The 25,701-nt window shown below is 44.0% G+C and overlaps 1 protein-coding gene across 1 annotated transcript in view; it reads right to left on the bottom strand.

Moving 5' to 3' along the window:
- Positions 1–25,701, bottom strand: part of MYRFL (myelin regulatory factor like) — a 942,772-nt gene that overhangs the window by 535,745 nt on the left and 381,326 nt on the right. Inside the window, exon 11 of the mRNA XM_069629965.1 lies at positions 3,837–3,913. Coding sequence (XP_069486066.1) covers positions 3,837–3,913 — 77 coding nt within the window. The remainder of the gene's footprint in view (positions 1–3,836; positions 3,914–25,701) is intronic.

Genomic DNA, 25,701 nt, shown 5'->3' with positions numbered 1-25,701 from the left:
TTGCCATCTTGTTCCCATTAAGGATAGAAAAGAGTACCTTTTCTTTGCCAGTTGAATAAGTTATTGGAGGCAATGCATTTGCATTGAAAGGTAACTCCCATTAAACTTCTAAAACAATTGGCTGGCAAATTTGACAATCAAGCTTGTATACAAAACACCAATAAAGTTATGGTCGTTTTTAAAAGGCTTGAAAGAAACATTTCACCTGAAATGTGAAATTAGGATTATCCATTTGAGCAAAGTCACACATTCCACAACACCACCTAGTAATCATCGCTGGAATTTCACCTCTAGTTCACATCAGCAACAAAGTGTGGCTAGGCAAATTAGCCCAAATGCAAGCATTTTGCTCCCAGAAATTGTCTTTGTCTTAGAGGGCAGCACTACTGTATCCATAGCTTGATCAAAACAAGACAGACCTTTTTCAAGGCTGAAAGCAAGTCCACGCCCACCAATGGAAAAGCTCTGAACCGTTTAAACAGCCAGCAGTTGTCCAACCAGGGACAACTACTGGTTTCACATCCGCCCCAGTAGCAGACTTTCTGGCACCAGGGATGTGGACTGGGAATAGACAGACCCACCCCTCCTTCCTGGGCCACACACACACAAAGGGCTCACTAGCCCACGAGAGAAGCAGTGAATAACCTTTTAAGGAATTTCCAGACCTGGGAAGGCAGAAAGAACTCCAAACTACAACATGGCCAAGGAAGAAGTGAAAATCTTGTGGCACAGTCATTTTAGGGCACTAGCCACGTTTAGTAGCCATATGTGATAAACGCGAACGTGCACAAGAAAATTAAAGCAAAAATGGTAACAGTGTAACTGCTGCCACCAGCTTGATTTTAGGTACACATAAAAAGTAACCAGAAATCCCCAATGTCAAAATCCCCATTGCACTGCACTTTAAGCTGCTTTGTGCAATGTAAAAATACAAGAATTCCAAAGGTAAACAAAGATTCCCAGCACTGATTGTCTGAAGGACTAGTCAGTTTCCCCAAAACAACTGATCAAAAGTTAAGAGAAATGAAGCTGAAGGCTTGACTTCCCTTTAAATCAACACAACAGGATCAAAAACAAAGCAAAAAGAATGAGGTTCCATAGAAAACTATGGAGGTAAAGTTACAAAAAGAAAACCTTTCCTAACAGTGCACGATTCACAAAAGGGAATATAGCGGATTCCCAAAAAGTGATCTGACAGTCTCTGGATGAAAAATGCACATAGTAGCACACTTTGCACCAGGAATGGTGCAACCCACACGCACGTAATCTCATAAAGCTGCAATCTGGAGTGGGCGTGCCAATTATGGGTGTGTCAATGCACTTATGATTGTGTCCAGGCATGTGTCACGTGAAAGGACATACAAAGCCACAAAAGTGTTACTTCGAAAGTATTCACAACAAGTAGCTAAGTGTTTATGGTGTAATTGTGGGTGTACATAGAAGAAATGTGCATTACAAAGGTGTAGCTTGTGTTTTTACTATTATTGTTGAATGGGAGCACATCTTCTCACAAAGTAGCTTTAAAGAGCAAAGGGGTGGACGATTGGGTACAAAGGAGGTAGCAGAACTATGTGAGATTGTGGGGAGAAGCCAGGCAGTCACACACAAGGGTAGTAGGTACAAAATACATAGTAGCTACATTGACACTATATAAAACATGGATAAAAATAGTGCATCCATTTGATAGGAGAAGTACTTTTTGGTGAGAGCAAAATATATTTATTAATTGGGGAATAGTATTGTTTGTATCACCTAAGTCTGTGCCGCCACAAGTTGTTCTGGCTAAACCACATCTGAAATTGGGGTATGTTGGTCTCCTTAGAGAATGCGGCTCAATGTGCAGCTCTTTGCTGACTGGCTTATGTTGCACCTGGTTTCACTAGCGACTTATGGGAATGCCGTTTTCACGCGAAAGTATTTTGTTTTGTGGCTTGGTAGGGAACCAACTCTCCCCTGCTTTATTTGTGCAAGCCTCTCAGAGCATGTTTCTAGTGGTTGAACATTTACAGGAGCTCACTAAAAAAATGATTTCAATAGATATGGTACTCATTACTCTGCAATGTAACTTTGTGTAAAGAGACCAATGCGAATTGCTTGAAATGACACTGCTCGTGAGTATCTCTAGCATAATCACCCTTGGTCAACCTTTCTGGTTTTATTTTGTGAGGCGCTCAATATTCCATCCTGCCATATTGGTTTCTCTTGTTATGTTATGCAATCTTTTAGGTGTTTATAGCACTCATTGCCGTCACACTGTATGAGTGTAAAATAACGTAACATGTTCGCTGAAATATTAGGGTTTGTTACCTTTTTCCAAAATGTATGAATGAAGTTTTTAAAAACACATTACAGAAACTTTGTATTGGTGCAAGTGCAATTAGCTGTAGGGCAAAAAGTGCCCTTGTGCAAAAAGCAAGTATTTTTGTACCAGGACAAAGGATTAGAGGAAACATTGAACTGGGGAATAAATGTATTGAATGCTTATGGTGCCCATTTGCAACACTTTTTTTAGCACATCTCCTCACTTGTGGCAAACAAGGGGAACCTTGTTCCAAAAGGGGCACCCCATTCCAAAAGGGGCACCCCATTCCAAAAGGGCATCTGAACGAGAGTGTTCAGATTGTGCTCCTTCAGATGTCCTTTATCACCCCTTTGCACATTTGCGCAAATAAAGGGGACATTCTGAGCATTTAAAAGCGCATTCCAAATTCACAAATGGGTTGTGCTTTTAAATTGCGCAGAAGTTAGTCACATTCCCCTGTACCCATTGGGATGGCAAATCGTGACAGGGCCATTTCTGACCATGTCATGCTTTTTTTTTTATTTAGGAGTAACAAACATGGTTTAAAGTGCAGCTGTAACCATTGCATTTCCATTACCCAAACAGGGATGGAAATGCTTTTGTAACTGCAAGAGTATCAGGCCCGTTTCTGTGAAGTGCGCTACCCAGGATCCACAAGGTTGCAGGAGCCAGCCATACATTAATGTCGGGAGCGCGCTCAGTAAAGTGATGTATGAGAGGGAGCTGGTCAGCGCATATTTGCGCTACTGTCTAGCCCCTCATGAAATGCGCAGGTCACTTTAGAGAATAAGATGGCCTGCGCATTTCAGCAATGAATGCAAATGAAAAAAGCGCATCCTCTGCGCTTGTTTCACTTGGCTCATTTTTGAGAGTCTGTCCCCGTGGGTTTTGCTGCAAGGCTATTTTTGCCCAAGTGCAAAGGTCGAGTTTTATGATATAGGGGTATTTTCTTTACAGAGGGGCTGGTGGTGGAGGAATTGACAGAAATGGCTTGCCGGAGGCAAAGGGTAGTTTAGGATGCTCTCTTTAAACACTGCACTAACTGACCTTTTCTTAATTTTTTTTTTAAAACAGCTTTTTGTTTTTGCCTAAAGACTCGCTGAAATAGCTCTACATTTTCTCATTATCAAAATAGCTTCCACTTATAATAAAGGATGTTCGTTTTATTTTTTAAATATATAAATAGCTTTCATTTATAAAAAAGGAGGTTAGTTGTGGATGCATTTTTTCAAATGGTCAAATTCATAGATTGATATTTTACACTTATGTTCAATTAAAATAATAAGAGATTTATTTCTGCGCTTTGCTTAATCTATTAAATTGAATGTCCACATTTAGACACCCTTTAATTTTCAAGTCAGTATCTGAAAGATCGTGATATGCGTTTGGGATATCCTGCAATGGAACCAGTGAGAATATTCCTTTGTTTAAGTTCCCCAACAGAGAGAAGTTAAAGGACCCTCCCATGTTGAAAATGATTAAAACATATGTGTGCTGAAACATGCAGGCTTTTGTGAAATACACAAATACTCACATAACAGGGTTAAAGGCTTTCTTACTCCGGTCTGACTGGGACTGTTCAATGGTGATGGTTTGATTGACAGCTTCTACCTAGTTTTAAAATAAAAAAAATAGTGAGTACATATTCAGCCCCATATCCATGAAGTAAAACTATCACACTTATTTTTTTAACAATCATAATAGTGAAACGAAGCATTTTAATATCAGAGGCTTTCAGCTCGTTTGGACCAAAGGGAGTTTTTTTGCTGCATAAAATGTTTCAACAATGCAATATGTAGACCTCAAAAAGCACATTCTAATTATAGACCATCCATTTTGTAAATGCTGATCAGTGGTGTAGCAACTCCAGGGTGCAGAGTATTTTTGTGGGTCTAGCACCAGAAACTAAGAGAGAAATGTATCATAAATAATAGCCATTGCAGAACTACTACCCAACTACAGGATGCAAGGCAGAAAGAGAACATGTGCACGTAGGTTGCCCAAGATCTCGGCAGATCTTCATATGTGCAGCTCTGCCTCCTTGGGATACACTCTCCCTATTGGCCTCCTCTCCCACAGCTCCCCGGCAGATCTTCATATATGCAACTCTGGTTCCATGGGATAAACTCTCCCTATTGGCCTCCTCTCCCACCGTTCCCCCGCAGATCTTCATTTATTCAACTCTCGTTCCATGGGATACACTCTCTTAATTGGCCTTCTCTCCCACAGTTCCCCGGCAGATCTTCATATATGCAACTCTGGTTCCATGGGATACACTCTCCTAATTGGCCTCCTCTCCCACCGTTCCCCGGCAGATCTTCATATGTGCAGCTCTGCCTCCTTGGGATACACTCTCCCTATTGGCCTCCTCTCCCACAGCTCCCCGGCAGATCTTCATATGTGCAGCTCTGCCTCCTTGGGATACACTCTCCTAATTGGCCTCCTCTCCCACAGTTCCCCGGCAGATCTTCATATGTGCAGCTCTGCCTCCTTGGGATACACTCTCCCTATTGGCCTCCTCTCCCACAGTTCCCCGGCAGATCTTCATATGTGCAGCTCTGCCTCCTTGGGATACACTCTCCCTATTGGCCTCCTCTCCCACAGCTCCCCGGCAGATCTTCATATATGCAACTCTGGTTCCATGGGATAAACTCTCCCTATTGGCCTCCTCTCCCACCGTTCCCCCGCAGATCTTCATTTATTCAACTCTGGTTCCATGGGATACACTCTCTTAATTGGCCTCCTCTCCCACCATTCCCTGGCAGATCTTCATATATGCAACTCTGGTTCCATGGGATAAACTCTCCTAATTGGCCTCCTCTCCCACCATTCCCTGGCAGATCTTCATATATGCAACTCTGGTTCCATGGGATAAACTCTCCTAATTGGCCTCCTTTCCCACTGTTATCCTCTCCCACCGTTCCCCCGCAGATCTTCATATATGAAACTCTGGTTCCATGGGATAAACTCTCGTAATTGGCCCCCTCTCCCACCATTCCCCGGCAGATCTTCATATATGCAACTCTGGTTCCATGGGATAAACTCTCCTAATTGGCCTCCTCTCCCACCATTCCCCGGCAGATCTTCATATATGCAGCTCTGGTTCCATGGGATGAACTTTCCTAATTGGCCTCCTCTCCCACTGTTCCCCCGCAGATCTTCATATATGCAACTCTGGTTCCATGGGATAAACTCTCCTAATTGGCCTTCTCTCCCACAGTTCCCCGGCAGATCTTCATATATGCAACTCTGGTTCCATGGGATAAACTCTCCCTATTGGCCTCCTCTCCCACCGTTCCCCCGCAGATCTTCATTTATTCAACTCTGGTTCCATGGGATACACTCTCTTAATTGGCCTCCTCTCCCACCATTCCCTGGCAGATCTTCATATATGCAACTCTGGTTCCATGGGATAAACTCTCCTAATTGGCCTCCTTTCCCACTGTTATCCTCTCCCACCGTTCCCCCGCAGATCTTCATATATGAAACTCTGGTTCCATGGGATAAACTCTCGTAATTGGCCTCCTCTCCCACCATTCCCCGGCAGATCTTCATATATGCAACTCTGGTTCCATGGGATAAACTCTCCTAATTGGCTTCCTCTCCCACCATTCCCCGGCAGATCTTCATATATTCAGCTCTGGTTCCATGGGATGAACTTTCCTAATTGGCCTCCTCTCCCACTGTTCCCCCGCAGATCTTCATATATGCAACTCTGGTTCCATGGGATAAACTCTCCCTATTGGCCTCCTCTCCCACCGTTCCCCCGCAGATCTTCATTTATTCAACTCTGGTTCCATGGGATAAACTCTCCTAATTGGCCTCCTCTCCCACTGTTCCTCGGCAGATCTTCATATATGCAACTCTGGTTCCATGGGATACACTCTCCTAATTGGCCTGCTCTCCCACCATTCCCCGGCAGATCTTCATATATGCAACTCTGGTTCCATGGGATAAACTCTCCTAATTGGCCTCCTCTCCCACTGTTATCCTCTCCGACCGTTCCCGTTTCCCGCAGATCTTCATATATGAAACTCTGGTTCCATGGGATAAACTCTCCTAATTGGCCTCCTCTCCCACAGTTCCCTGGCATTTCTTCATATATGCAACTCTGGTTCCATGGGATAAACTTTCCTAATTGATCTCCTCTCCCACACTCCCCCTGTCATTCTCGATCTGAATTCACCCACTGTGCTCTGTTGCTTGCTAGATAGGTTTGCGCTATATAAACTCCATGCATGCATACATACATGGGCATATGTTTCTATTCTTATGCACAATAGTAACCTGCTTGAAATGCAGACGGACTACTGCCAACCTTTCTCACCCAACTATGTCATTCACACTCTTGCATCATAAAAAATAATGCTGAAACAGAGCTTTGAAATAATGTTGTGTAACCCTGCCTTTGTGGGCACAAGTTAGTATGCCTTTCAGAATAGTTGAATGCAGTCCTACAAGTACCAGAATACAATATTATGTAACTTAAATGCCAGACTAGTTGATTATTTAAGACCCGTCATGAGACAACTAGAGACCCTACTCAATGAGATGGTCTACTTAAAAGACTTAAACCACACCACAGAATAGCCTATTTGGTTATGTCAAATGCTTGTTGTCTTTGACAAATACATGCATCCTGTTGTTATGCATTATGTGCATAACATTTGCAGCTCTTAATTTTTTTGATTATCAAACAAGCAAATCTTCACCCTAATAAGCAGGTATTGTTGCTTTCACTTGCCCATATCTGACCTCGCCTCTTGCAACAGTCATGCTATTCTGTGTAAGATTTCATCTGAATCAGCTGTCTCCTTCTCTGATCGGTGCAGTGAGTTAAATCTAGTGTATGGGTAAGCAGTAAAGGATTTAGGGTGCAAGGAACTGTTTTAAGTCATAGGGAATTGGTAGTGGAAAGTACCGCCCATTGTCGGTGGCCTAAGTGCAGCAGCTTGGGGACTTTTCTGGTGTGCAATAAGAACCATTGGAGAAAGATGGTTGTGAGCTTTACCTCATTGAATATAGTCAAGCACTGTAATAGCACAGCAGACACTATTCTTATGTTGACCAGAAACTCAGATCATCAAGCTATCATAGCAGACCGTGCAACCAAGAAACCAAACAACCATAAACACTTCTTATTAGGTGACTCACAGAAATGAATACCAAACAACTGTATCTTTGCACAATACAGTAGCGTTGGTGCATGGATTAACCACACCCACATTAAAAAAAATAGTGACACTGATCAGGCAATAGATTTTAGGCCAAGTGGATGAATGCATAATCTTCACCAGTTAACAACCACACATTTTGTGAAATATTATTCCTATGCCATACCTGGTTTCCCAAATGTGGTTGGAGCTGTGGATTGCACCTAGGTGTCCCTGGTCCCTGTAACTGGCAGTAAGCCAGTGTTCAGAAACGGAAAAAAGCAGAGAGTATAGTTGCAAAAAGACCTATATGTTAGTAGACCTATGACGTAACAATTGCTGTGCTCGATTGCCAGCATTAACACATGACACCAGCATCCTGAGAAGGAGTGCACAACCATGCATCCGAGAGAAATCCAGCCAAACTAAGAATGCTAGAAACAGAAACACAGCATCGCCCATACTCTGACATATCATCTTTCCATGACATGCTTCCTTGGGCTGAACAATTTAGTCACATCACCTAACAACATAATTAATGTCTGGCTACGAGTACAGCAAGCAACACAAAACTACACACCTCGGTCTGTATGAATAAAAATTGCATGGCACTGTACATGCAATTGGGTGGAAATGGGGATGGGACTAAGTCAACAACACATTCAAATACTATCAATATTACACCCACAATCCCAAAGAGTAATGTGTGGCAGTAGTGCACACATATACTTAAAATGTAAGATACAATTCTCACTGGATGGCCATCGGCCCTGGCTGAATCCACATGTATCCGATGTCCTATGTCAGACTAAACACATTGTACTTCTTCCTGAAGACTATATTTGGCATTCATTTGTTTGAAATGTTTCTTGACCACAATTTGTCACTTAGAAATCGCCAGGAGGAGGGGGACAACACAGCACACATCAGCACAAGAAATGCATTAAATAAAGCCTTTAGTCTGCTAAAAAAAAACAAAGGTCTGATGTCTAAAGAGACAGAGGCGCTATGGTAAAATTTCAAACAAGAAATGTGGTTCTATGCTAAATAGTTAACATTGCCATACCACACAGTGTATTAATGTCACCTTATGAAGTGACATTCATAATCCTCTTTTACCAAAGGTTATCTTCGGTTTAAGCCCAGTCCAATCGTCTCACCTTTCACACCCTTCCAATGCCTTCTACTTAATCCCTTTCTGAATGAGAGAAACATAAGGGTGGAATGCTGTTTGGTTCTAGCTAAATATGTTTTGTGGGTGGCTGAGGAGGAAAAGAAGGAACAGTGGAGATGCTGGTGCTTTCCCTAACCAGGGAAAAGGCCATCGCTTACTAAATGCGTCAGACAAGCTGGCATGGAACCAGCTACATTGGCTATTGACCATCTGCTGGCGAAGGCACTAGTTAGAGGAAGGTACATGACTGAAGTCACATGATAAGGGCCTGTGTGTGAGACCTAGCCTGAGGATAATGCATCATTGAGGCATATTTTTAGCCTCATGGTCCTTGTTCACGCCTCCATTGCTCCATCTGATTCTAGTTTTCATACAGGTCCCACTTCTAGGAGATACTGGGCTAGCTTCTTAGTTAAGCGCGCAATCAGACAAGCAGCCTCCACTTGGTTCCCTCTGTGATTAGGTCCCCTGCCTGGCTCTTTGAGAGAAATGTGGTGTGACCACTGGGCTATGTAGCATCACCGCTAAGTGATGCAGAGCCTGAGGGTGATGTGGGGATGATCCACTTTCCCACCCCATCACATCCCGATTGTTTGTCACTGGTGGTGTACCTTTGGGACTGGTCCTTTTAAGGACCCCACCATACTCCAGATGTAAATATGAAATTTGAGACTGTCCAATCGTCAGGTGCACTCCAAAGGAAGCCTAATTTCAGGAATGTGCAGAGTAAATAACAGATATCAGCACATATGAACACAAGCGAGGAAAAGCTTGTGTTATCATCTACATGCATGATAACTTTAATTCACACGCCTCGATAGTGAGCACTTAGAGAAAACAAAAATCATGGAGCGACCAGCTTCACTGCGATAGTCCATCCCTGTGTGCATGCAGTATGTCGATCCAAGATGGCAGCCAGCCTTCATAAATGCTTTGTCTATGGATCATAGGCAGGGCCTCAGGAGCACAGGCCAACTACACACAAACTAAGAAAGACCAGTAGCAAGGAATAAAGAACACACAAATTAAAGTTAAGAAGTGACAGTATTTCTCGGGAGCAGAGCCAAGCATTCTAAAAGAAGTCAACAGGATTATAAGGGTGTGGAAGTCCTGAGAGAGAGTGGAGATACATAACAGGAGAGGCTTGTAGGCACAAGCTGGAGAGGAGTGCAAGAGGCTGTGGTAGAAAAGGATAGTCGATAAAGTCAAGTTGGGTGGTGTAGAGGTGGTTTCGGAAAGGGGATTAAAGAAGAGGATACATGAGGAGGAGCTGGTGATACAGAGGTTGAGGGGATAATACAGGAGGCTGTGATATAGGAGGAGGAGATACATCAGAGGGGTGATATCAGGAAGAGAAGGTGACAATTAAGGAAGGTGGCCTAAACAGGGAAGAGCTGGAAAGGTGCACTGGGGAGGATAGAGAAACATCAAGTGGAAGATTGAAGGAGATAACAGACTCCCAAAGAAGGATTGAGAGTTAAAGGTAAGAACCCCATGCTCAAACAATAAAGAAAACACTGCAGCTCTAACCTCACAATCACTTCTTCTAAAGACCAAGTCCAATTCTGTCTCATATTTCTCAGGGCCTCATTACACGGATGGCGGAGAACCATGGCGCTATTAGCGCCATGGTTCATGCCGGTAAAATACCGGCATCGCCTTGGCGGAAAGGGGAATTACCGCCCCATTCCAAGGTTGGCGGGCGGTAATTCCCCCTTCCACCATTGCCCTTCCCCATTCCCATTTTTGCCCCATAGGGCATAATGGGAATGGGGAAGGCGCTAATTACGGTTCCGCAAATTGTGGTACTGTAATTAGCTCCATGGGTCCCTTTGTGGGTTGGTTTTTAACGTCTGCAAACAGCAGGCGTTAAATCCCCCAACCCGCAAAGGGACCTCGTAGTAAGGCGGTAAGGATTTACCGGTACCGGTATTTTACCGGTACCGGTAAATCCTTACCGCCATCCGTGTAATGAGGCCCTAAGCCTGATTGTCGATGCACCAACATCTCTCCTTTGATGAAATTGTTAACATAGGTCACTTCAAACAATGAAATGTGCCTTTCCTCGAGTAGTCAGAAATGTTTGTGTTTTAGTTATGGTGCATACATTAGTTTTTATAAGGAAATCTCTTAAATTAGGCATCCTTTCATAAGCAAAAAATGGCTTTATCTTCAAGGGTGCTGAGACAGATATGAAACAGAACACAATGCAGGAAGCCAAGAAAGAAGTGTGGGAACACTAAAGCTCCCCAGAATTTGAGCGACTGAGGACTATTAAGGACTGCCAGGACAGAACCTGGGTTATTAATTGGACTGTTTTCATCCTAGAAACCTTTTTGATGAAAAAAGAATTCATTCAAACCATGTGCGTGTTAAAACCAGGTATATTAATCCATACAAACCATAAGGAGTTATTACTTGTGGCCTAGGTTCTATACTCACCCACCTGGCCATTAGACACTGATAGAAAGATGACTAGATAATCCGATCGATCAGAATGCGGTCCATGCAAGGATGACAACTAGTTAGAATGTACCCTCTGTTTCTACTATCGCCTGCAGAATATCCCCCAAACTGCATGGAATAATCTCAGACTATGGGTTAAATAAAAGGGTACCTGTACGTACAATAGGCCTTCCAGGTAAACTTATATATCTCACAAATAATAAACCATGGGCCCAGGCACAAATGAGGCTAGAAAGAAGATTTCAAAAATATACACATTTTATAGTTTTTTGGAAACAGAACCAATTGTACTTACATAAAAAACGATTTTCACAAGAATTTCAACCTTTTGTACATCATATATTTCTTCTCATCGTCTCTATTCTCTCATACTTTCACACGTGCCATCACTGTCTCAAATATTTAAACAGAAATAATTGCACAAAAAACAATGAACAATAAACAATCCCGTTATTGTCAATACTGTTTCTTCACATGTATGTGATCAATTCTTGTTCATAGGACAACTTCAATTGTTTATCCCCATGATCAATCCCAACAATAACGGGATTGTTTGGTGTGCAGTCATTTTTTCGAAAACATAATGTCGAAAGACAATAATGTCGAAAAAAAATATCAAAAAAAAAGGTTGAATTCTTTTTTTTTAAATTATATATTTATTTTGGGGTCCGGGAATAAAAAAAAAAGGGGTAAAATAAAAAAAAAATTGAAAAAAGGGGAGTTAGGGGGGAACCCTCAATTTCGAAAAAAAACGTATTGAAAAAGAAATTCGACTTTTTCTTCCGACATTTGTTTTTCAAAAAAATGACTTTCGACATTTTTGTTTTCGAAAAAATGACTATGAACCGGATTGTTTATTGTTCATTGTTTATTTTTTGTGCAATGATTTTTGTGTCTATGCACCTCTGTTTAAATATTTGAGACAGTGATGGCATGTGTGAAAGTATGAGAGAATAGAGACTGATGAGAAGAAATATATGCTGTAAAAAAGGTTGAAATTCTTGGGAAAACTGTTTTTTATGTAAGTACAATTGGTTCTGTTTCCAAAAAACTATAAAAGTTGTATATTTTTGAAATCTTCTTTCTAGCCTCATTTGTGCCTAGGTCCATGGTTTATAATTTGTGAGAATCTCAAAGTATACATTGATGGCTGTGGTCACTACTGCATTGGGGATATGTTTTCTGCCTGCAGGCTAGCACTCAGACATGTGCATGGCTATTGCTGGTTGTGGTGGTGCTGTACCTGATGGGACCTAGTCGCCAACCTGCTCACTGCCCTACTGCTCATCTGGCTCTCCTGTGTGCTAAATACATCTGAAATAGCAAATTATGCTGGTCTGTGTGTGACACTGCACAGCTGGCCATTTGCATGTGACATTAGGATGTGCAATAGACTACTGTAGTGCGACATAGCTCAACTTCATGATTGCTTGCCTCCTGTATCCACTAATATCATTACCTCAAGACCCCACATGTGAATAATGGCCCAAGGGTGCAACAACATGTTTTTGTGTACCATCTTTTTTGTCAGGAGGCAGTCAGTAATGTTCCACGACCTTGCTGTCGATGGTTCTACGTGATTACCAAGCAGTGTGATATTGCGAATTCGAAAATATCGAATTCCAAAATCACGCTGTGCAGTGATCACATAGATCACTTTTGCGGCATCCTGCATCCCCTACCCCTTCCCCCACTTACCTTTTACAGAAGTGTGCCGCCAACTCTCTTATATCCCTGTGACGTCAGTTACCTCCCACTAACGTGGTTCGAAGCTGGTGCCACAGGGTCCCTTTTTCTTTATTGTTCCCCACTTCCAATGTCATGGAAGGAGGGGATACCGCCGCAACCGCCGAAGCCCATAATGCAGAACAAGAGGAGCGGGGGACACCCCCGCAAACCCCACTCCCCATGGTTGGCATTATGGGCTTTGATTTTTTTCCCCCAGCCGAATGCGCAATGATAGTACATTCAGCTTTTTTTTCAGTTTATTTCTACCAATACCAGTGTCAATGTGCTTCTGTCTGTCATTTGACCGTTTCTAAGTTATACCAACAGTGAGGGAGAACAGACACCATGTAACTTTTCTACAAAACTCCTGTAATAACCTAGTCCCAGTGAATGGAGTGGCCTTCAGCCTCAGACTTCTTAAGAGTATTCTTCAATAATCTCCACCACTAGACATGTCCCGGTTTTCTAATGAAAACTTCTGTTTTCACTGTCTCCTGCATATAACAGTCCCAGTAGAGATTATTGTAGAGCAAGCAGATGAAAGATGGAAGCAAGTGAGGAAGTTGTCCTATACAGGAAGGTGGAGAACGTCGCTGGAATAAATAAAAGGCAGTGACATATTGAGAAGGGGCGGGAAGCAGGTGGTAATGTAGGTCACATGATCTACAACGGGGGTATTCTCCATGCAACAAAAATTAGAACACTGGAGTCATAGCTCCAGGCAGAAGCAATAACTGTAGGTTAACTATAGCTAAAATAGCAGCCGGGACCCACCTATAGGGGGAGCTCTGGGGAGCTGCTGCGGCACATGGTGGGAAAGGTATGTGGCACAGTACAATGACTTTGATGTTTGTTTCCGGCCCAGGTACAGTTAGTATGACTCTTAAACTGGTGAAGCATTTGCTGTGCTATGCACGCCCTGGCCTCATGATTAAAGCATGTGTGCAAAAATCAGTTGCAGGGGAGTTGCTAGGTCTGGAAAAGACCCAGGGCTAAGCTGATGTCGGAACTGTCGGGACTGGGGGATAGCTAGTCTTTTGGCTATAGCTCCTGAGATTCTATCCGGGGCTACAACCAAAAGATCAGGGGCTATAGCTCCCCCCCCCCCCCCAGCAACGTCCCTGAGCACAAGGGATTTGTGTTTTCTCTAAACAGGGACGTCATTTCACCAAAATGCCAGAGGTAGCGGAAATGACATCACACAACCTTGACTCTTGATGACATCTAAGGAAGTGATGTCATTTGACCCCACCCCGAAGTGATATCACGAGAAGCGATGGAACACGACAATTCACCCCTTGACAAAATAGGAAGTGGCATCGCATAGCATTGTTACTAAGTACACTACGAAAAATATGGTTACGATATCACTATAATGTGATATACATTTCATACAAGAATGGATCGCCATATATATCGTTAAGATCAGTGTGTATATGCCCATATTACCAAATTACTGTGAATGCAAGCATATGTCCATGGCCAAATGATAATGATGTGTTATTATATAGCACTTGATATAGAACAAATATACATAAAATATCATCCAACCTGTGTTGGTACTCATTTATCGACCTCATAAGGATGAAAGGGTGAGTTGAGGTGTTTAAGAACAGACTAAATCATGTCTCACCACCCCTGTTTGCCTGAAATAAACCTTTAATGAGTCTAGCAATTATTGTATAGAATTCCACAAAGACAAATTAATTGGTATTCCTATTCTTTCTCATTTAGGGTCACTGCGGAAAGTGTTAAACTTCTGGAACTGTTGTTTTTATGTGTTAATATTTTTTTTTAAGAGGCCTGAACAAGAAATCCAGCCACTCCAGAAGCAATGAGCCACATGGTGCTGGCCACCGCCCAGGAGCTTGCCCTTTTTTTAGGAGTAGCAAGGGAGAACACAGGGGTAGTAAGGGAGACCTTACTAAATGACACCCTAAGACAACTTTAAGCACTTTTCCCGGTTTCACAGTAAATGCCCCATGTAGCTACATAGAAAAACTGTATAATGGAAAAGTTAGAAGATTTATTATGCAGCTCAGATTAGAGTTATGTCGCACTATGTCCAGTGGGAGCTTGGTAAATCATTCCTTACAGGACCATTTATGGCGGTTTTGCAGTACTAAAATTGAAACATCTAGACATTTATTAACTGGTTGCATGAACCTTGGAGAACTGTACACACAAGGGTTTCATAAACTTAATTCTAAACTTGATAATTTTAACACAGATCAAACCTAGGCACATCTGTATTTCACTAATTGCACAATTCAGAAATGTACGTTTTACCACATCTGGCTAGAAATTTTGAAACGTTTGAATGATGTTCCTATGACTCAAGACTTCACTAACACTGGCTGATTCCAAGAAGATTTGTTTGAAGGTGGTAGCATGTTAGTTTGGTCTTATCGTTATTAAATGATCATGGAATTGACACACATAGGCTGGTAAAATTAGGTGCTTTATAATATGATAATGAATTTAGGAATACGTATAGTTGTAGATTGTAATGATAAGTGTGTACATTTGTGTATAATCATGTATATTTTTGTATTTTTCTGATGTAGTGGTACAAAGTTTATTTAACCATATAACATGTTACAAAAATTAAAATGTAAGCAATTTTGATGAATGGCTTTGAAAACATCTGGCTTTCATCGCAGGGGGGTGGCGATTAGTGCCAGTATAGCAGTGATGGCGGTTTCCATGGTGCCTGGGGGCTTGCACCACAAATGCCAGAAGAACTTGCACTGACGTCCACATGATGCAGCACATCCGAGATGCTGGAAAGACTCTCACTACAAGTACAGCCTCCAGAAACAAACAGCCTCCCAGTGAGTCTTGGTACGGGTTGTTTGGCATTCTTCTGCTTCTTTGGGATTTCTTATTACCTGACCTAGCCTGCATCTGGAATTGCTTTGTCTTGCCCACTTGTAGCACATTGGAACTGATGTGACCTGACCTTGTCCTGCACATTGGAACTCCCTTGTCTTTCCCACTGGCACCATACTGCAACTGCTATGATATGATAAGGCATTTGACCAGAAGTAGCCTGCATCTGGAACTGCTTTGTCTTGCCCATTTGTAGCACATTGGAACTGCTGTGACCTGACCTTGTCCTGCACATTGGAACTCCCTTGTCTTTCCCACTGGCACCATACTGCAACTGCTATGATATGATAAGGCATTTGACCTGACCTAGCCTGCATCTGGAATTGCTTTGTCTTGCCCACTTGTAGCACATTGGAACTGCTGTGACCTGACCTTGTCCTGCACATTGGAACTCCCTTGTCTTTCCCACTGGCACCATACTGCAACTGCTATGATATGATAAGGCATTTGACCTGAAGTAGCCTGCATCTGGAATTGCTTTGTCTTGCCCACTTGTAGCACATTGGAACTGCTGTGACCTGACCTTGTCCTGCACATTGGAACTCCCTTGTCTTTCCCACTGGCACCATACTGCAACTGCTATGATATGATAAGGCATTTGACCTGAAGTAGCCTGCATCTGGAATTGCTTTGTCTTGCCCACTTGTAGCACATTGGAACTGCTGTGACCTGACCTTGTCCTGCACATTGGAACTCCCTTGTCTTTCCCACTGGCACCATACTGCAACTGCTATGATATGATAAGGCATTTGACCTGACCTAGCCTGCATCTGGAATTGCTTTGTCTTGCCCACTTGTAGCACATTGGAACTGCTGTGACCTGACCTTGTCCTGCACATTGGAACTCCCTTGTCTTTCCCACTGGCACCATACTGCAACTGCTATGATATGATAAGGCATTTGACCTGAAGTAGCCTGCATCTGGAGTTGCTTTGTCTTGCCCACTTGTAGCACATTGGAACTGCTGTGACCTGACCTTGTCCTGCACATTGGAACTCCCTTGTCTTTCCCACTGGCACTATACTGCAACTGCTATGATATGATAAGGCATTTGACCTGAAGTAGCCTGCATCTGGAGTTGCTTTGTCTTGCCCACTTGTAGCACATTGGAACTGCTGTGACCTGACCTTGTCCTGCACATTGGAACTCCCTTGTCTTTCCCACTGGCACCATAATGCAACTGCTATGATATGATAAGGCATTTGACCTGAAGTAGCCTGCATCTGGAGTTGCTTTGTCTTGCCCACTTGTAGCACATTGGAACTGCTGTGACCTGACCTTGTCCTGCACATTGGAACTCCCTTGTCTTTCCCACTGGCACCATACTGCAACTGCTATGATATGATAAGGCATTTGACCTGACCTACCCTGCATCTGGAGTTGCTTTGTCTTGCCCACTTGTAGCACATTGGAACTGCTGTGACCTGACCTTGTCCTGCACATTGGAACTCCCTTGTCTTTCCCACTGGCACCATACTGCAACTGCTATGATATGATAAGGCATTTGACCTGACCTAGCCTGCATCTGGAATTGCTTTGTCTTGCCCACTTGTAGCACATTGGAACTGCTGTGACCTGACCTTGTCCTGCACATTGGAACTCCCTTGTCTTTCCCACTGGCACCATACTGCAACTGCTATGATATGATAAGGCATTTGACCTGACGTAGCCTGCATCTGGAATTGCTTTGTCTTGCCCACTTGCAGCACATTGGAACTGCTGTGACCTGACCTTGTCCTGCACATTGGAACTCCCTTGTCTTTCCCACTGGCACCATACTGCAACTGCTATGATATGATAAGGCATTTGACCTGAAGTAGCCTGCATCTGGAATTGCTTTGTCTTGCCCACTTGCAGCACATTGGAACTGCTGTGACCTGACCTTGTCCTGCACATTGGAACTCCCTTGTCTTTCCCACTGGCACCATACTGCAACTGCTATGATATGATAAGGCATTTGACCTGAAGTAGCCTGCATCTGGAATTGCTTTGTCTTGCCCACTTGCAGCACATTGGAACTGCTGTGACCTGACCTTGTCCTGCACATTGGAACTCCCTTGTCTTTCCCACTGGCACCATACTGCAACTGCTATGATATGATAAGGCATTTGACCTGAAGTAGCCTGCATCTGGAATTGCTTTGTCTTGCCCACTTGTAGCACATTGGAACTGCTGTGACCTGACCTTGTCCTGCACATTGGAACTCCCTTGTCTTTCCCACTGGCACCATACTGCAACTGCTATGATATGATAAGGCATTTGACCTGAGGTAGCCTGCATCTGGAATTGCTTTGTCTTGCCCACTTGTAGCACATTGGAACTGCTGTGACCTGACCTTGTCCTGCACATTGGAACTCCCTTGTCTTTCCCACTGGCACCATACTGCAACTGCTATGATATGATAAGGCATTTGACCTGAAGTAGCCTGCATCTGGAATTGCTTTGTCTTGCCCACTTGTAGCACATTGGAACTGCTGTGACCTGACCTTGTCCTGCACATTGGAACTCCCTTGTCTTTCCCACTGGCACCATACTGCAACTGCTATGATATGATAAGGCATTTGACCTGAAGTAGCCTGCATCTGGAATTGCTTTGTCTTGCCCACTTGTAGCACATTGGAACTGCTGTGACCTGACCTTGTCCTGCACATTGGAACTCCCATGTCTTTCCCACTGGCACCATACTGCAACTGCTATGATATGATAAGGCATTTGACCTGACCTAGCCTGCATCTGGAATTGCTTTGTCTTGCCCACTTGTAGCACATTGGAACTGCTGTGACCTGACCTTGTCCTGCACATTGGAACTCCCTTGTCTTTCCCACTGGCACCATACTGCAACTGCTATGATATGATAAGGCATTTGACCTGAAGTAGCCTGCATCTGGAATTGCTTTGTCTTGCCCACTTGTAGCACATTGGAACTGCTGTGACCTGACCTTGTCCTGCACATTGGAACTCCCATGTCTTTCCCACTGGCACCATACTGCAACTGCTATGATATGATAAGGCATTTGACCTGACCTAGCCTGCATCTGGAATTGCTTTGTCTTGCCCACTTGTAGCACATTGGAACTGCTGTGACCTGACCTTGTCCTGCACATTGGAACTCCCTTGTCTTTCCCACTGGCACCATACTGCAACTGCTATGATATGATAAGGCATTTGACCTGAAGTAGCCTGCATCTGGAGTTGCTTTGTCTTGCCCACTTGTAGCACATTGGAACTGCTGTGACCTGACTTTGTCCTGCACATTGGAACTCCCTTGTCTTTCCCACTGGCACCATACTGCAACTGCTATGATATGATAAGGCATTTGACCTGAAGTAGCCTGCATCTGGAGTTGCTTTGTCTTGCCCACTTGTAGCACATTGGAACTGCTGTGACCTGACCTTGTCCTGCACATTGGAACTCCCTTGTCTTTCCCACTGGCACCATAATGCAACTGCTATGATATGATAAGGCATTTGACCTGAAGTAGCCTGCATCTGGAGTTGCTTTGTCTTGCCCACTTGTAGCACATTGGAACTGCTGTGACCTGACCTTGTCCTGCACATTGGAACTCCCTTGTCTTTCCCACTGGCACCATACTGCAACTGCTATGATATGATAAGGCATTTGACCTGACCTAGCCTGCATCTGGAATTGCTTTGTCTTGCCCACTTGTAGCACATTGGAACTGCTGTGACCTGACCTTGTCCTGCACATTGGAACTCCCTTGTCTTTCCCACTGGCACCATACTGCAACTGCTATGATATGATAAGGCATTTGACCTGAAGTAGCCTGCATCTGGAATTGCTTTGTCTTGCCCACTTGCAGCACATTGGAACTGCTGTGACCTGACCCTGTCCTGCACATTGGAACTCCCTTGTCTTTCCCACTGGCACCATACTGCAACTGCTATGATATGATAAGGCATTTGACCTGAAGTAGCCTGCATCTGGAATTGCTTTGTCTTGCCCACTTGCAGCACATTGGAACTGCTGTGACCTGACCTTGTCCTGCACATTGGAACTCCCTTGTCTTTCCCACTGGCACCATACTGCAACTGCTATGATATGGTAAGGCATTTGACCTGAAGTAGCCTGCATCTGGAATTGCTTTGTCTTGCCCACTTGCAGCACATTGGAACTGCTGTGACCTGACCTTGTCCTGCACATTGGAACTCCCTTGTCTTTCCCACTGGCACCATACTGCAACTGCTATGATATGATAAGGCATTTGACCTGAAGTAGCCTGCATCTGGAATTGCTTTGTCTTGCCCACTTGCAGCACATTGGAACTGCTGTGACCTGACCTTGTCCTGCACATTGGAACTCCCTTGTCTTTCCCACTGGCACCATACTGCAACTGCTATGATATGATAAGGCATTTGACCTGAAGTAGCCTGCATCTGGAATTGCTTTGTCTTGCCCACTTGCAGCACATTGGAACTGCTGTGACCTGACCTTGTCCTGCACATTGGAACTCCCTTGTCTTTCCCACTGGCACCATACTGCAACTGCTATGATATGATAAGGCATTTGACCTGAGGTAGCCTGCATCTGGAATTGCTTTGTCTTGCCCACTTGTAGCACATTGGAACTGCTGTGACCTGACCTTGTCCTGCACATTGGAACTCCCTTGTCTTTCCCACTGGCACCATACTGCAACTGCTATGATATGATAAGGCATTTGACCTGAAGTAGCCTGCATCTGGAATTGCTTTGTCTTGCCCACTTGTAGCACATTGGAACTGCTTTGACCTGACCTTGTCCTGCACATTGGAACTCCCTTGTCTTTCCCACTGGCACCATACTGCAACTGCTATGATATGATAAGGCAATTGACCTGAAGTAGCCTGCATCTGGAATTGCTTTGTCTTGCCCACTTGTAGCACATTGGAACTGCTGTGACCTGACCTTGTCCTGCACATTGGAACTCCCATGTCTTTCCCACTGGCACCATACTGCAACTGCTATGATATGATAAGGCATTTGACCTGAAGTAGCCTGCATCTGGAATTGCTTTGTCTTGCCCACTTGTAGCACATTGGAACTGCTGTGACCTGACCTTGTCCTGCACATTGGAACTCCCATGTCTTTCCCACTGGCACCATACTGCAACTGCTATGATATGATAAGGCATTTGACCTGAAGTAGCCTGCATCTGGAATTGCTTTGTCTTGCCCACTTGTAGCACATTGGAACTGCTGTGACCTGACCTTGTCCTGCACATTGGAACTCCCTTGTCTTTCCCACTGGCACCATACTGCAACTGATATGATATGATAAGGCATTTGACCTGAAGTAGCCTGCATCTGGAATTGCTTTGTCTTGCCCACTTGTAGCACATTGGAACTGCTGTGACCTGACCTTGTCCTGCACATTGGAACTCCCTTGTCTTTCCCACTGGCACCATACTGCAACTGCTATGATATGATAAGGCATTTGACCTGAAGTAGCCTGCATCTGGAATTGCTTTGTCTTGCCCACTTGTAGCACATTGGAACTGCTGTGACCTGACCTTGTCCTGCACATTGGAACTCCCTTGTCTTTCCCACTGGCACCATACTGCAACTGCTATGATATGATAAGGCATTTGACCTGAAGTAGCCTGCATCTGGAATTGCTTTGTCTTGCCCACTTGTAGCACATTGGAACTGCTGTGACCTGACCTTGTCCTGCACATTGGAACTCCCTTGTCTTTCCCACTGGCACCAAACTGCAACTGCTATGATATGATAAGGCATTTGACCTGAAGTAGCCTGCATCTGGAATTGCTTTGTCTTGCCCACTTGTAGCACATTGGAACTGCTGTGACCTGACCTTGTCCTGCACATTGGAACTCCCTTGTCTTTCCCACTGGCACCATACTGCAACTGCTATGATATGATAAGGCATTTGACCTGAAGTAGCCTGCATCTGGAATTGCTTTGTCTTGCCCACTTGTAGCACATTGGAACTGCTGTGACCTGACCTTGTCCTGCACATTGGAACTCCCTTGTCTTTCCCACTGGCACCATACTGCAACTGCTATGATATGATAAGGCATTTGACCTGAAGTAGCCTGCATCTGGAATTGCTTTGTCTTGCCCACTTGTAGCACATTGGAACTGCTGTGACCTGACCTTGTCCTGCACATTGGAACTCCCTTGTCTTTCCCACTGGCACCATACTGCAACTGCTATGATATGATAAGGCATTTGACCTGAAGTAGCCTGCATCTGGAATTGCTTTGTCTTGCCCACTTGTATGTAGCACATTGGAACTGCTGTGACCTGACCTTGTCCTGCACATTGGAACTCCCTTGTCTTTCCCACTGGCACCATACTGCAACTGCTATGATATGATAAGGCATTTGACCTGAAGTAGCCTGTAACCCTGGAACGGTCTTGCCTAGCCCATTGAAACTATTTGGAACTGTTTTGACCTGCCCCTATGTCTGCATGTACCATGGATCTTCCCAGCTTTCATCTTGGATCTACTTGCCTATCCCGCTGGATACTTCTTGCCTAGCCCACCGCTAACATTTGGAACTGCTAGAACATTCAGTGGGCATTCCCTTAGTTGCGTTCTCATGCCATTTAGGAGGTTTTCTCTCCATTTTTCACCCTCTCTGATGGGACGCTGTTTTGCTTTTTCTAAAACAGTTCACAAATGTCTATATATTACTTAGTTTTCTCCCCAATATACTAAATGGGAAAGCATTTTACACGTCAAACGCAAGAATGTACACACACTCAGTTGAATTGTAAAACTGGCCGTTTAAGGACATTTATTAATGAATAACACAACAAAAAATAAAAGCAAATTAAATGGTATACTTCACCATTGGCAAAGTTGCAAGCCACTTCATCTCGCCAAAAGAGCTTCACTGGACAGCTTCCAAACCAGGTTGGCAGAGAAAATTCTTCACAACGGGACCGGCTGTAAAAAGATACGCCTACTTTTTCTCCAGCCCTGAAGCCTTTTCTCTGACAGCCTAATCCAGTGCTCTCCAATTTAAACATTACACAAATGTAAAGTGGCATTTTCCAGAAAATCCTGTCCTGGCTCTCACAGTTCACCTGTTGCCAATTCCCAGAGATTATCGGCCAAACAACCCATGGTCATCTGAAGAGGTAAACACTTTGCTTTCTCATGGGACAACGTTCAGCTTCTGCAAAATTATCAGGCAGTAATTCCAAACAGTCCTTGAACACGGCAAAGTAGCATAGAGAAAAAACAAGATGTTTTTCTGGTGAATGCAGACAGTATTCAGGGCTCACATTTAAAACTGAAGCCTTCAATGGGACGTGGCGAAAAGTCCACTACACCCAGAAGGCATTTCAAATAGCAGTCTCACATTCAAATGAAGCAAAAATATTAACTTTTTTAAAAAGCATTACATTACACCCTTGGACATTTGACTACCATAACTCAGTAACTCTAAAGTCGGCTTCTGAAATGGACGAAGCATTATAGCTAGGCTAGAAATGCATTGAAAACAACAAAAATAATCCAAATAATAAAAATGCAAGCAAAAGTATAATGGAAGGTTTTCCCAATATTTGGATTCCATTAAAGCAACCAATTCCACCAATGCCCAGTATGAAAAGATGTCGCTTGCTTTGTCAAATCCTTCAATTTTTGGATGTGGTTTTGCACAGGCTGGGAATGGTCACTCAAATTTCAATAGCACATTCATTCAAATGTATTACAAGCTATATTATGTTGTTATAGTCAATGCCAGCTCTATTCTACAAAACTACTTTTCTCATAACTTTGCTATCTAAAAGCAATTCTTCTAAGGCTTGAGCGGTGGGATTCAACCCCTTCACTACGAAACATGCTAACATAATCAAAGAGTTATAGCCCCCAGCAGCTAATCCCCAAACTCCCACCAATGAATATGCAAGTGCCAGGACTTCCGACTCGGATAACAAATGCACATTTGAATAACAGTCTGGGGTTAGCCCTATAGATTCAAAAATTGATCTTTTAACTTTGGCTGCAAAAGAAAAAAAAACATAAGTTCTATTTGTGATACTGCACAGGGCCCTCTAGAGATGTTAGCAGGAATGTAAGTGAAAGTGGTATTCCGCAGGAAAATAACCATCCCACTGGAAGTTTGGCATGCTTCAAATGACTAGCAACTACAATTGTATGATTACAGGTCATGGTATTGTCAGCGTTGGTGCACGTGCTTGGAGCACGTGAGCACAGTTGTTCTTCAAACACAGTCCAGTTCATTTGTTTGGTCATATTCAATTGCTGACATTTGCCAACCTCTTCTGGCTGACAAGTCATGGAAAAGCAAACATCCTCTTTTGCAATATTGTATGTGAAAATCTTAGCTACATTTAAACATTTTTCATTTGTCTCCTGACAGAAATGAAAATATTCATAAACAGGAAACGACTGTCGGACATCATCATCCTACACAAAAGAGTTGGTAGGAATGATGCTGAAAATGTGTCTCAAAGTTGAAGCAGGTGTTGGCACAGCTACCAGACATTTCAGTAGCTCCAATCCGTTGTGCGCATTCGATAAACAAAAATTGCCGATATTGAGAACGTCTCGAGCAAGGTAAATCCATATGTTTTCCGTTTGGGCAGCTTGTACTTGGTTTATCCTCAATGCTTTACAAATCCATTTCTTCGTGTCTGCTGGGTCTGGTATATCGGCGTTAGCATCAAGCGACTCACAAATCTTATTCTCCAACCTCGTCAAATTCAGGTTGGTAGTCTGCACAAATGTGGCATTTTGATTCTGCATTATGTGATTTGACTCTTCCAAATGGAGACCATTCAGAATTGCACTTACACCAGCCAGGCACAGAATCCGTAAAGCAATCCAGAAAAGGCATATCAGAGTTGATAATCATTCTCTTTGGTAACATTTTTCAGTAGGAACATATATGGGCCTCATTACACGGTAGGCGGTAGGGATTTAACGTTACCGGTAATGGAATACCGGTAACGTTAAATCCCCATCCAAATTATGACCTGGCTCACCGCTATTTGCGGCACCGCTAAGTATGGTGCCACTAATAGCGGCCAGTCCGCGGGCGCGCGACCCTCGAGTCTGTAATTTATGCCATGCCGCTATTAGCACATCATCACAAGCCAGGCGGGCATGCCAATAGCGGCATGGAAAAGCACCCAAAACCCCTTACCGCCATGGCGCTAATACCACCATCGCGAACCACCCATTAAGAGAACTGAGCAGTGCTCCCACCTGCCACAGGTGGACACAATCAGCACAGGTGGAGGCAATGGAGCCTCAGGCAGCACAAAAGGAGCACACCACACCCCTTCCCACACCAAGATGGTTCCAATACTAGCAGCATTACATGGGCTGGAGGACATGATCGCAGCGCAGCAGCAGCAGGCAGCACAGAGGAGACGCAGGAGGAGGAGGGCAAGACAGGCACAGCAAGAACCACCACGACACCTAATCATACCACAGGGGCACCCACCAATCCCCAGGATCAGAGCCAATCCATTTAACCTAACCCCGGAGCATATACACACCCTGTACCGTCTGGACCGGGATACCATAACCAGCATTGTAGACATGATACACAACGACATTGTGAGCCTCATAGACATCCGAACTGGCATCCCCCCTCTACTCAAGGTGGTGACTGTGCTCCACTTCCTGGCCACAGGCACTTACCAGCATACGGTGGGGCAGATGCATGGCATCTCACAACCAGTATTCTCACGCATGCTGACCCAGGTACTCGATGCCCTCCTGAAGCATGCACCTGAACACATATTCATGCCATGGACTGCCCAGGAGATTGCAAACACCAAAGTTGGCTTCTATGCACTGGCAGGCATCCCAAGTTGCATTGGGGCAATCGACTGTACCCATGTGGAATTGGTGGTCCCACATCACAATGAAGTAGTGTACCGAAACAGGAAGCAATTCCACTCCATCAATGTCCAAATGGTATGTGACGCCAACAAGATAATCACTCATTGCTGTGCCCGATTCCCTGGATCAACCCATGATTC

Source organism: Ambystoma mexicanum, chromosome 12 (assembly GCF_040938575.1).
Source record: "Ambystoma mexicanum isolate Mex_15411 chromosome 12, UKY_AmexF1_1, whole genome shotgun sequence".
In the NCBI taxonomy this organism is placed as follows: Eukaryota; Metazoa; Chordata; class Amphibia; order Caudata; family Ambystomatidae; genus Ambystoma; species Ambystoma mexicanum.
Note: the sequence above shows the minus strand (reverse complement) of the source record. Positions and strands in the feature narration are given on the sequence as shown.